This window comes from Dasypus novemcinctus, chromosome 1, assembly GCF_030445035.2.
Source record: "Dasypus novemcinctus isolate mDasNov1 chromosome 1, mDasNov1.1.hap2, whole genome shotgun sequence".
In the NCBI taxonomy this organism is placed as follows: Eukaryota; Metazoa; Chordata; class Mammalia; order Cingulata; family Dasypodidae; genus Dasypus; species Dasypus novemcinctus.
In genome coordinates, this window is record NC_080673.1 from 53,061,634 (window position 1) to 53,075,658 (window position 14,025).

At 41.5% G+C, this 14,025-nt stretch overlaps 1 protein-coding gene across 1 annotated transcript in view; it reads left to right on the plus strand.

The window, feature by feature from the left end:
* The window catches only part of RNF150 (ring finger protein 150), a 255,768-nt gene extending 246,830 nt beyond the window's left edge, over positions 1-8,938 (plus strand). Inside the window, exon 7 of the mRNA XM_004471936.5 lies at positions 309-8,938. Within this exon, the coding sequence (XP_004471993.1) occupies positions 309-427 (119 nt within the window). The 3' untranslated portion in view covers positions 428-8,938. The remainder of the gene's footprint in view (positions 1-308) is intronic.
* Positions 8,939-14,025: the final 5,087 nt, after the last annotated feature.

Sequence of the window (14,025 nt, forward strand, 5' to 3'; positions counted from 1 at the left end):
GCTTTTCTATGCAGAATGACTTTGCTTTACTTAGACATATTAGGTATATAATTCCCTACTTAGATATATACTTAGAAGATATATTTTCTTCTAGTTTATTACAGTATTATTTTTACATTTAACTTTCTTCCACATAGAATTTATTTTTGTGTATGGTGTTAAGTGAGGCTCTAACTAGAAATTTTACATAAAATAATGTATTCTTCTGGTACCTTCTTTTGCCTTTAAAGAAATCTTATTAGCGTCATTTGGCATAGCCAGCATCCAAAGACATGTGTTTACCATGAAGTTTGTTTTTTTTCTCACAGGTGAACAGGAACCAGCTGTAAGCAGTGATTCGGACATCTCGTTGATTATGGCAATGGAGGTTGGACTGTCTGATGTAGAACTTTCCACTGACCAAGACTGTGAAGAGGTGAAATCTTGAAATGGTGAATATACTCCAGAGGGATGGTAGGACCCAAGGATAAGGAAGGGAGGCATGCCCAAGACTTGGACCAGGCGCACACACCTCCAGAACCCCTTGGCAACTCCAGGGCGCTCCATTCAAGAATGGTAACGAAAAGCAATACCCAAAGTCACGTTAATCAGGACGCAGTTTCTCCATCTCTACAACAGACCATGGCCTCGGCAGCTTGGAAGTTGAAAGCTGATGTTCTCTCCCATGTCTTTGTCAGAAACTCCTAAAATAGTGACTAAAAAGGACAATTTTAGGGTTTCTTAATTTCATTTCAGTTTTTTCCAGGTCTTCTTGTCCTTCCTTTTGGAATGTTGTTTGATTTCTTTGGCAGTTTCTTTCTGAAGACTATTTGTAGTTTACTTCCAAGTCTTTGTTTTTTCTTTGATTCACTCCAGCTTTTACATAAGTTCTGTTTAGAAGCGTTTGTTCCTGCTATGATCAGTTAGTATTCTATCGCTGAGATTTATGCCCTTGACCTCTCTCAGCATGAAGTGTGCATGGCTTTGGGAAATGTTCCAGCACCCTGAAACAGTCTAAAGCCGCCTTTCGTTGAGATCTAAATTCTTTTCAATGGGTCTCGAAAATCCCAGCAGCTAGAGACCCCAACATTAACCCCTAAGTCTGCTCATTATTTTAAGTTACATCACAGCGGCTTCCACTTGGCCAGCTCTGCAAGAGCCCACGTGACATGAGGGGGGACCTCTCAGGAGAGGCACTTCAGTTCATCTGGGTCATATAGTCTTTGACTGAAATTCTGAACTCAGAAGTCTCCTCCAGGGAGTCAATGCCATTTGTTATGGCTGGAAGGCATGTGGCTGGGCTGCAAGCCTAGTTTTAGAGCCAGGTACCACATAGTCTTCCCACGGAAAGCAACATGCCCATTGCATTAGTTTCCTTAGTCCTAGAATGTAGCTTTTGTCACTTCTTTAAGGGGGTTCTGCCGAAAACGGAGGGTTTAGAAAAGATCCAGACATCTTTGAGCCCCACGGTTGATGGTGGCTGCAGTGTCCGCCTAGGTTTTTACCTTAATTCCAACACACTTTTGTTAAACCTTGCCAGGTGATAGGACAGGATTTGGGTGAATCTTTAGCAAATTACTTTCCAGGGCTCCCTGGCTATCCTGACTACAGATATCAAGTAAGGAATGAGGTGTGATTTTTATAAATCACTTGATCCAAAAAGTAAAGTGTGGGAATTTGCTAAATCAAATTTATTCTAAGAGAGAAAGAGGGAAAGAAGCAACAAACGTAATAGAACCTACCGGTATTTTTTAAATGTTTATGTTTTTATTCTTTTTTTTTTTTTCTATGACAGAGATGTGCTATTTTTTCAGTGGGCAATTTTGTAATACATTCTGACTATCCAGGTGCAAGGTGAAGAGATAACTTTCAGTCGCCTGGCTAAGGAAGTGAAGGGTTTCTCTGGGCAATTAGATGGACCATCTTACTATCTGCAAGAAGTTGGCAAAGGCCATGCCGCTGCTTGGGTTAACTATGGAAAAAAAGCTCTTCTCACTGAGTTGTATTTACATATTTGGTGAGTGATTCCTCACCTTGTTACACTAATACTCATTCAAAACCACAGTTTGGTTTTGCTGTAAGACTGTGCTACCTGCTGAAATTTGGGGAGTACAAGTCAAAGGAGACCACAGGTTGCTTTTCCACCACTTTTAAAGATCTCATATTTGATTGTTTATAAGCAGGCAGCAAGGCAGGGAAAATGATTACTGCCTTCCAGAATGTCACATCTCTCTAGGAGTCCAGCACTTCCTTTAATGAAATCCAGTGTACACATGTGAGAAGACAGGCAGAGAGGAATGAAGTGAACACAAAACCAGGCGCCAGGAGACTTAAATGAGGCACACACTTTCTAGACCTCCATCTCCCATCTCTAAAATGAAGTGGTTTAGCAAGGTTCCCATGGCTCCTTTCGACCCTGGGGACCCCTGATGAGCATTTTGCAGGGAGCCCCATTTTTTGCAGGTAGTGATAACACATAGCAGAATTCATAGCTTGGGGAAGCTATGAATTCCTTGATACAAAACATATAAGAAGTTCCTTGATGCAAAACATATAAGAACAGCCTTTGAGATTTGGCATCTGCTGCTGAGAATGGACATCTTAATGATAGAAGTTTTAAGTCCAGGTGGGAGTTGTTTTATTTTGCCTTGTCCTCAGACTGCTTTTAGTCAGAGTTTGCAATCTCTGGATCTCTCTGTAGAGAGTGTCTGTGGGAATTTCTTAACTTCCGAGGTATTTCTTTCTCTCGGTCAGCCTGGGCCTGCCCCACCTACCCCTTCTCTAGCCAGCTTTGCCCCAAATAAATTGTAGTGTTAATTTAAGTCAAGTGGAATTAGAAGGATAATCCAACAGCAAAAGAAATAATCACAAGACAAATGCCATTTGGATGGTTTAGTCCGCTGTTCGTTACGTGGCCCCTCTTCCTGCCAGTTCCAGGTAAATCAGGAATAAATTGCATATGTGCCCTGGCTCCAGCAGCCCCTTGTAGGACACTGCACAGACAGTGAGGGCCCAAGAGGCCCATCTGAAGTCTATGGGCCTGGCCCCAAGGAGGCCCTGCTGCAAACCTAGTGAGATTTCCATTTCCAAAAGATTGTTCCTGGGGGATTTTCATGTGACTTTGGTAGATAAAGAGAAGTTCCGCTGGCGTGGAGGAATTCAAAAGAAAGGGGACTGGCCCTGCCCTGTGCTCTTCATCATCACCTCTCTCCAGAGGAGAAAGCACCAGTGGTTCACCGATGAGTGTCAAGGGGTGTGTGGACCTCCTAAAGTCTACACAGACTTCATGTGTGTTTGCAGATGTGCAGTCTTCTGTAGTGAGAGCACTGTCCAAAAGAAATATCATACAAGTCACAGAGGTAACTTAAAATGGTCTAGTGGTCACATTTGAAAAAGCCACAGGTGAAAATCATTTTAATTGTATATTTTACAATTTAATGCAATTGTTTTAACATGTAATGAATGTAAAATCTTTTACATTCTTTTTTATAGTAAGTCTTTGAAATCCATTGTGTAGTTTACACTCACAGTACAGGCGGCCTCAAAGAGGAATAGCCACATTTCAAGCACTCGTATCCACATGTGGCTAATAACTAATGATTGAAGAGCACCGGTCTAGAGTTTCTCCAGATTCTCAAAAGATTCCCTGGCCTTTGCAAAAGAAAAATGGTAAAACCTTAATTACCTCCTAAGAGAATTAGACCCCACCCGAGTTGCCTAATGAGAAACCTGTAGACGAGTTTATTTTGTAACGAATAAAGATTTGGGTGACCCTTTTTGAAATTTCTGCTTGAACTTTCTAACTTCATCACTGACGTCCATTATCCTTTATTGCTACCAGTTGTCTTTATTAACAAACCATGTTGATTTGGTGCTGAAACAAAATTATGTTCCTAACTTCTATGATGAGCCCTCATGACTGATGATATATGGCACTTAGGAGCCAAAGAGAAATGCAGATTCTGGTCATCCACTTTTACCTCAACCCCCAGTTCTTCTCATTTGGCAAAAGGGGTTTTTCCTGATCCAGTGCCCCCTGCCCCTGGCTGCAGCTAGTGCTCATGAATTTGGGAGGAAAGCGTGGGAAGGTACATATTGACTACAGATACAAGCCTTCATATGGCCTTATTAAGGACAAACCTTTGGGGTTGGTGACACTCCGGCCTCTCTTTGGTGAATTGTGACTGCCTCCAACAGCCAGCTCTCGAATCAGAAATCAACATTCACCTGTCCCCAAGGCTGTGGGGAAAGAAAAGGAGCATTTTCATTTACCCAGAATAAGTTAGGATCACCTTCTAGGCATTGCTACCTCTTGTGTGGCCAGTCCCTTTGAGAAGAACTGAGCCTTGATCATAACTAGAGCTTCTGTATATGGATTTATCCTCTCGGGTTTGACAACCAATGAAATAACTCCAGTCATCTAGGCAGGAAGATTTGGAGAAGGTAGAAAGTTAAAATTGACAAAGACACCTACCTATTTTGTCTTCACATGGCAATGACTGCAGACGATCATAGAGGCAAATCTCTGTCCAAAGAGTTTATTTTTTTTTAGCATGTCCCACTTTCTGGTGGAAACATTCCTGGGCACTCATGGATTTGGTCATATCAGTAATCGCAGTGGCCACTTCAGTTACTGCTCTAAATCCCTGCAGCAGCTACACTTTCAGAACCAAAAATGATGACAGATAACCTAACATAGGATCATTTCTTCTTTATAAATTTTGCCTAAATGGAATTCTTACAGAGCATTAACATGAAATGACATCTAATTGTGCATTGACTACATCACCTTTACTGAAAACAATGAAATTTCATTAAATCAAAATTATTCCAGAAAATCTGGGATACAGAGTCATCCCCACTATGGAGCAAGTGGCCAGCCCCCTGTGACACAAGGGCCACTGGGGCAATTTCTGGTATTGTTTTTCAATTATTCCATCTTTTAGATTTCTTTCTCTTTTCTGCCTGTGTCTCTGTTTTGATCTATCTCTGTTTTCCTCCGACTACCTGCCTCTGTCATTGCACACACACCTGCACTCATTCTTTTCCCATCTTCCTTTTCCTTCTTTCTTTTTTCCCCTTATTTCTTTGTTTTCTTTTCTTGCAAGAAACTCTTAAATAGCTTTCAGGACAAAAAAAAAAAAAAAAAAATACTGGTCCTGGGTGTGTGGAATAATTATCATCATTGTGATTGTGTTTTCATTATTTTTCTTCTTTTTATTGTGCCTCGATATCTCTATTTGTATTTCGGATGAGGAAACCAATTTATATTAAAGGCAAATTAAATTCCTCCTTAATAGAGTTTGCCTGAGTTTCACACCCTTCTCCTATCACTATTCTTATCTCAGATGACCTATTGCTCTTGCCTTTTTTTTTTTTTAATTCTTGGCTTCCTTGCCAAAAAAGTCCTTGTGGCAAATCAAGGCAAGGTAACAACTCCCAAAGAAGGTTACCTACATTCATTTTGTCCCACACCCAGCAGTTGTAACCCTCCTAGTTCACCACATGCCTCCAGGGCTGGGCTTCTTACACCTTGTGGGTTATCCTGGGTTAGAGATCTACTCTTCTATCCTAACATTTTAGCGCATCAACCTGCTTTTCTAAAATGAGCTGAGAGGCCGCTTCTTCCCTATAACAGGAAAAGAGGCACAAAGAGAGTTCCCTCCTAAGGCGTGTGATGGACAGCTTCTGGTGCAGTGCTGTGTGCCGCAGAAGGCCCCTTATCCATGCTGTTGCAAGGCCAGAACCCCTTGAACACATTTGATGATGGCAATTAAAGGGGTGGGAGCAGTAGCCTGCAGGAAGTCAGCAAAGAGGATGGCAGTATGCCCAGGCAAGGAGCTTGTCAAAGCATGGCAGGAAATCTTCTGTGATGAGCAGATCGTGGGTGCTTTTCCTGAACAAATGTTTATCCCCAAGATTTAGAACTGACCCCGTCTTTATGCTTTTGGATTAGTGTTTCTTTGTGTTTTTTTTTCTTGAGAAGTTAAACACTCACGAATGGCATGGCAAAAAAAAGTTGGGATTGCCTGAAAAGGAAATTCTTTCTGAGAAGCAGGTATCAGTTTCTCATCATCAGTTACGGCTTCCCTTCCTTTGCTTTTCTCCTTCTTTCACAACCCTGCCCCCTATTCTTTGTAATGGTAAGAGTAATTTTTAACAACCCACAGATCAATAGTCACATACTTACTCTCTATGTCTTTTGATGGCACTAAATTATTATCTGCAGAAGTAATGAAGTGATTCCACATGCTAGATGTGGACCCTTAATTTACCGAGCCATTTCATTGCGAAACCTGCTATTTTACAAAGAACGTGTTGAGGTCAGTCACATCTCTCTTTACTACTTTCTGAACTGTGTCTGACTCAAGCGCTTCATAATCTAGTGGCTTTTTCAGGAATATAAATGATCAAAGATTTTCTAGTCCTTGTGTACTATTGAAGTTTGCACTTAATACAGAGCCATTTTTTCTATGGCCACTGGATAAATATTTGTTGATGATGATGTCAAAGAAAGAATACACATCTCTTAAGCGTTCTGCAAAGCTGAACAAGAACCTTGGGGGGAAAATCAACGGAAAAAGGTACCTTAATCTGAGTCACCCTAAGTTATTGCTCAGTGGAGTGCCTGCGGCCTTGTCATCCTACTGAAGTGAAGGGTTTGGAACAGGAGGGAAAATGTGGGGACCATGTGTGCTATATAAACCAAAGACTGCTCACCACCCAAATGGACACATGTTTCTTCCATTGACTTGTTTAATTTTCTCCTTATGCTCTCATAAGTAAAAGTGAAGCTGAGTGGCATGGTTGAATGCAGCTCTGAAACTTTAGGGAGATTTCCCTGACAGGCAGGTGATTGAACCTTACTAAATCCAGAAATTAGAAATGCAGAGTGGCCTTGGTACCACACATTCTTTCAAAGTAGTGTTCAGTCCCCTTTTCCCTCAAAATTTCCAACACATCTAGTGCTTTACTGAACTCAGAATATTGTTCTCTTTGAGAATGTAAAGATTTTAAACAGCCAAAGAATTTTCATGTATAATTTTCACGTGTAAGAGCTAGCTAACTACAGTGTATCCCTCTCTAAACTCTTGCCTGTACTAATAGATAGTAGAGCAGTTGAAGACGTACTAACAGATGGACTTCTCAGTCTGAATTTGTGTTGGCGTAGAGGGAACTCACTGTTTCATAGGATGTTATTGCAAGAGGGGAGAGTGCCCTCTGCTGGAAAAATCTCCATTATTCTTTAGGTGAATTAATTTGACTTGGGTCACCATTTCCTCACCAACTAGTTATTTGCCTTTCACCATACAATTTCCTCAGTAGTTGAGAATTTGGTCCATGTTTATCAAAAGAGGAAAGTATGCCACAAACTCGAGTTGAATGGGGACCCCACAGAGGAACTTGTCACTATCAGCTGCCCTTTCTTCTGCAAAATGTTGAAGTGTATTATTCACTTTGTTTTCAAAGAAGATGCATTTGGCTGGAATGTTTGTGCAGACTTATAAGACAAGGGCCTGATTCTTTTGTAATTTGTCTCAACTATATTGTGAAATTGCAAAGGAATATCAATAAACAGACTTCTTTCATATGAATGTAAATGGTGTGAAATACTGACCTGTTTTGTACATGTATATAACAATATATTTACCTCCTGCTTTCAAATTACTGATCTGAAATGGTTGTAGCATTTTATAATCAGAAACAGATGTAGGGGTGGGGGAGGGTGGGGACGGGCTGTTATTTTCATAGAGGAATGTCCCTTATATTTAGAAAACTTGAAATAATTTTGTATTTGTGAAAAGTTAACATTCCATCCATTTCCTGAAACAAAAAAGCAAGGGGGTGGGTGTTCTTTAAATTGTTCATGAGCTGGGAGATGATTATTCTAGTTTCTAGGGAAGCCTCTTGAGCACTACATATGTGACACCCGATTTTGTAGACTATAGACCACTACCAGCAACTCCCAGTTTAAAAATGTGAAGAAAAAAAGATTCCCTATCCCTTTGTATAACACGTTCTTATTTCCTACCGAACAACCATCTGCTGCAAAGAATTCATTTACGTGGCCTCATTGAATGATCTTTAGTACCTCCCTCCTATCAACAAGAAAATCCAATGGATTTCTTTTTCCTTAGTAAACACAAATCGTATGTTTTTATGGTGGAATGAATGATGTCACAGGTCGAATTTTGTCTAGCTTCCCCTTTTCTGGCCAGTTTTGCAGCTCACATACTTGAAGGTCCCGTCACAGCCATTCCTGTAGTCTCCATGTTAAGATCATGAGACAAAGCTTCCTGGATTTATTTGCCACATGACTCAAAATCATGAAAGTAACTCCTGATGGTTTGCATGTGTAGTTTTTAATTAGGACTTTGGGTAGCCCTTAACTGCTCAACTAATGTAGCTGTGGGTTATGAAGTCATTTTACCCAAATGTTATTTACATACAATGTTGCGAGCGTATTTAAATGATTTAGTAAAGGCAGTGTAGATTTGTTTGTTTGTTTCTGTATAAAGCTCTTTCTCTTTCCTTCTTCCCTGCTTTAGCACCTATCCTACTCCTTCCAAAGCACTTTAAATACATAGAAATCAAAAACAAAAAACTGTCTTTGGGATTTGTCTTCTATTAGGAGACGCAGACTTTTATTTTACTTTCTTTTATTCTCTATGTTCTTGGAGAGCATAACCAGATTGTCTCATACTGGGCTAGTGATGAAATATTAAGGATGACAGTTGGAAACATTCAATCGTACAACATGACTATTTTTGTTATATACAAGATTATAATGTAAATAAGTGCAATCGTGTCTTATGTACTGGTAAAAAAAAGAATATATATATATATGTCTATATATATATATCAACTATGAACATTTTAAGACAAGGATTGTGAATTCCAAGACATTCATTGCAAATTTTGTTTGGTTTTGTTTTTTAATAAAATGTAATGGGATGATTGCGTTTGTGTCATCCATATTTCCTAACTATACTGCCTATTCCTGAGTTCCAGAGGATTTTAAAGCACTCATATTTACAGTTAAATCATGTTTATGTTTTAAAAAAGACAGCACAGAGGAATTTTAATAACTTCCTTACTTCCATCAAGTAAGTCAAGTGCCACGTACCAGTCCTCCTTAGCTTAGCTTCTATGAGTGAATCGATTGAAAGATTTTGAGCAGTTCAGAAGAAGAAGGGCTGCTGAACTAGTTTGAGACTCAGGTTGGTGGAGACTGAGCAGCTCGTGTGGGCTGCAGAGGGCAGGTTACCTTAAATGTTTTAAGGGTTACACTCCAGGATTTGTCAGATGGGCTGGGGCAGCCAGGTCCTTTTTTTTTTTTTTTTTTTTTATATTTCCCTGACCATCTCTAGAGGAGTTTAAACAGCACTTCCTTGGAATTAACAAGAAGGAAGTAGTAAAGAAGGGGACTGCCAGCCTGGGAAAGGTAGGAAAGGAGAGGACTCCTGCTCTGGAACGCGCAGGCTCTTTGCTGTGGCTTAGAAGCCTGTGTGTGGCCTCCCGACATTGCTGACGATGGCCCCTGGACGAGCAGGCAGGGTTGGGAATGCAAAGGGCAGTTCAGCCCCGACCCTTCCACCTGGCCAGGCACCTACTCAGGGAGCTGGGGAGTCCACAGAATCTGCTGGCCAAAAATTTAAACTGTATTGAGTGCTGTGCTCTCCCAGCGCAATTTCCTATCCAAATGGAGAACTGCCATGTAGAAAACGCAAAACATTAGCACCCTGGAGGTTTGCTCTCGGGTCCAGTTCATGCTGAATATGTAGGTGTGAAGATATTCTTAGGGGATATTTAGTAATGATAATGATTGTGCCACAGGATAAGACTCTTTAAACTGTTTATGTTCCCATTATGTCGATTTTTATCTGCACAGAAATCTATTGTCAGCAATGAAGCTGACACCTGAGAGTATTAACCTATCACCTAGGATTTAGAAACCATCCATCCAGACTCCAACTTCTACAATCTTGCCACTAAGCCAGAGGTTCGAGAAATGCATTCTGTGGGACACATTCTGCAATGTTGGAACCGAGTGCCAAGGGCAACTAAGTTGGACCAAGGCATCATACAATACATGATAACTATTCCAAGCTTTAGTAAAGTCACCTATTTAATTTTATAACTTAGCTTTTCTGGAACCTGATTATTGATAGAATCCTCCTTTTTCAAGGATCATATTTCTCAACCCTGCACTGGACAAGACCAGTGTGTGAAATATACTGGTATTAGAACTGTGGGGGGAGCCTGCTAAACTTTATTTCCCACCTCTCTCTCTTGCCTCCTTTCTTCTTAGCTCCTAGGTTATTAGGAAAAGGTCAAGTGTGCAAAGTCTGCCCCGCCAGCCTGGTGCCTGCTTCACCTTGAGTGGAAATGTCCCAGGAAACAGGTCCAGGGAGCGCGGGCAGTGCAATGGTTGTGGTTTCCTGTCACTTTACCCAGGGAAGTGGAGGCCCCACCCCCACCCCCAGAAACTCCACTTTATAGGCTTTTGTTTTGAGAAGCCAAACAGCATTATTTGTCCCTTTGAGAATGGAAAATTGAAAACTCCCTAGAGCTTTGTAATAAGCCAGCTAGGCCAGCTTTTCCACTTGATTCTTACTACTCTGTTAACACATGTGTTTGGAGTAGTGTGAGCTCAACCACTGTCCCGCCTCAAAAAGTACAAAAATGTGTTTCGTTCTTCTTCAATTCTAATAATTCATTCTAATGTTAGCATTGCTACTCAGCTCCCTGCTTTGGTGGAAGGATGCTTTGGGGGGAGGGGGAGAAAAGGTGGTGAATTATTTATGCTCTGTGATAATTACTATCCACGGAGGAGTGAGAACAGCGGCTGATGTGAAATTCGGGTGGGCTGAGACAGGTTTCACATTTATGAGACTTTTCAGAACAATAGTCCCATCATCCTTAGTGGCCCAAAAATAGAAATTCTTTTACCTCTTATTTCATCACATTCACCGGTACAGAGTCTTCTTCAAGTCTCACCATGACTCTGTTCTTGGCTGTGAAAAGACTATGGGACCTTTCCACTGTACGAGCGCGTCTCGGGGACCCCACTGCCCACCAGGATGAAATCTCCCTTCATTGATTTCCACTCACAGGAGCCTGGCAGATGGAGGAGACGGCCCCACGGCTCCGTCCAGTGGACGCGTGCACCTGCTGGCACACTGGGAGGTGTCAATTAAACCCCCCAGGCCCCTCAAACGGCTCTGCTGTGCAAGGCACCCCCTACCCTCTCCATCCAGGAGGTCTGATCCCAGTCAGGACCCCTAACCTAATTGCTCCCGCTGCGCCTCCCTCTAACATTCCTACCTTCTTTGTTCTTAAGGATCATTTACTAAATAGTCAAGGGAGAAAGCGGAGCCAGCTCTCGCTGGTGGGCAAGTGCACTTGGTTGCTATGGGAGCTATATACATAACACAGCTGTCATTGATATTATACATCTAATGGGAGCCAAGGGTCTCTAAGAAAAAAAAAAACAACTCAGAGTTTTGGAAACGACATCAATATCTACAAATGTGACAGCAGAGAAGTTAATTACAGAATGTAAGCACATGATAGAATAAGACATGAGACTAAGATTACCTCACTCTGGGCCCTGGGCCTGATGCTTTGTACACCAGCAAAACTCCCAGGAAGTCTAATTGCAGGGGACCTTTGCCCAGGGAGGGGATACAATGTCATTTCCTAAATATATGGAACTCACAGACCTTCCTTTATGACATGGAAAATTAAAAGTGGTCCATTTGTCCCTTGCCACATCATCTTTCCCTCTTCCTTATTCCCTCTGTTTGAGGAGAAGGAGGGAGAAAGCAGAAAGGACATCAATTAGGAACAGAGTCTGGGCTACAACTGTACCATCCTGACCCCAAGGCCAGGCTCCTTGGGCTGCACCCTGCTGCTTCCTCCAATGGGCAGGGATCTCCAAACTGCTCAAAATCTCAAGGGTGGAAAGCAAGAAAATCTGAAAGGTGGATTTTATTCTATTGATAGGGAGATTATTTTAGAGTCAGGAAACATTCCCTGAGCTGAAACAATTCACATCCGGATGCAATCACAATATACAAGCAGGGAAACATGCAACCACACAATCGGTCCCCAGTGAGTGAGTCCCCATTGAGTGTCATCTTATTTTGACTGGGCTTGAAAGCTGATTGCCTAAAACCCAGGGTGTAACTTCAAAGTGGCTTAAATGGGAGATTTTTGCTGTAACTGAAAAAAATGAATTACCATATTTTTTGATGTGTGATGATTGCCACAATGATTTTTTTTAAAGTCAATTAAACATTTAAAGCAAAACTTAAGGGAAAAATTTCTGATGCACATTATTACTTTCTTGACTCACCCATTCAAAATAAAATCAGTCATTCAATTGAGCTTTCCAAAACTGGCTCACAGAGAGCAGCCTGCCCTCCATCGAGCCTTTGCTATGGCAGTGAACCTGCTTTGGCAGGAAGCAAAGAAGGAGAACTTCTTTTTCATAAATTATAGGGAACTAGAGGTCCAGAGGGATCCCTCAACTAGAGAACAACTAAACATATTGCATAAAATATTAAAAATATCTTTTAACATGCATAGCTAAAGCTGGGAAGAAAGTAAGAGAAATTCTTGGAGGTCAGATACTATGAGAAAGTACAAATCTATCCACCAAAGATGAACTCAGAAACAGGGTTTGCCCTGGGTACATCTGCTGACCACTGGTAGTCCAGAGGTCTGTAAACTATTTTAGTAAAGAGCCAGATTATTCATATTTTAAGCTTTGTAGGCTACATATGGTTCTTTTTCACTTACTCTTTTTTTTCTTCTTTTTAACCAACCCATTAAAAATGTAAACACCACTCTTAGCTGGTGGACTACACAAAAAAACAGAGGACAGAAAGAATCTATACTTCTGCAGTAGACAGGGACAAAGTTTCCCATTCTGAACATAGGAGATCAGAATCAGAAACCCCACACACAACCAGCACCTACCAACGCTGACACCCTTAGTGGGTAAATCAGAAAAAATATGCCTGTTGATGTTTACAAGTGCTGGCCTTGGTTCCAGGTAAGGAGGAAAAAAGAGGAAGTCTCCCTCAAGATACCTTACCCCAAATAAGACTTCTCACCGGCTCTAGACTAGAATCCAACTACTGCGTGACCAGGATACTTAAGGTACAAATTTAGTTTAAAGTGGTCCCAGAGGGAAGTGGATGTGGCTCAAGCAACTGGGTTCCCATCTATCATATGGGAGGTCCACAGTTCGATTCCCGGAGCCTCCTGGTGAAGGCATGCTGGCCCCCACTGGAGTACTGGCCCACACAGGAGTGCTGACCCACGCGGAGAGCTGGCACAGCAAGATGACACAACAAAAAGAGACACAGAGGAGAGATAATAAGAGACACCGCAGACCAGAGAGCTGAGGTGGCACAAGAGATTGAACACCTCTCTCCCCCTCCTGAAGGTCCCAGGATCAGTTTGCAGTGCTGCCTAATGAGAAGACAAGAAGACACAGAAGAACACACAGCAAATGGGCACAGAGAGCAGATAGCGAGTGCAAAACAAGGGGGGTGGGAGTGGGGAAGAGATAAATAAAATAAATCTTTAAAAAATAAAGTGGTCCCAGATTGATAGTAACACAAAGTGCTTGGTAGAATTGAACTCACAGCCTCACTGAAGGAGCTCTTTAAACCCAGCCTCAAAGAAATTTCCACAAACCCAGCTGCTAGGAATATAAGCTCACAATCACCCATCTCAGAACATACAAGGAAGCCAGTCACAGAAAGGGAATGCAGAATCAGACTCCGAAATATTGACCATGTGGAAAATGTCAGGTACAAGATATAAAATGAGTGTTTTTAAGGAGAGCTACAGATGATTCTGATACACCATAAAGCTTGACAACAATCTTTCTAGTCATTTCAAAGCATAATAGCAGAGCTACCAAAATTACAATGGGAATGGGAGAGCAGGAGAAATTGTTAATTTGGGTGGAATATTTTGCTCTTCTGATGACTGTAGTGGCTCCGAGTTATGTACCCCAGAAAAAAG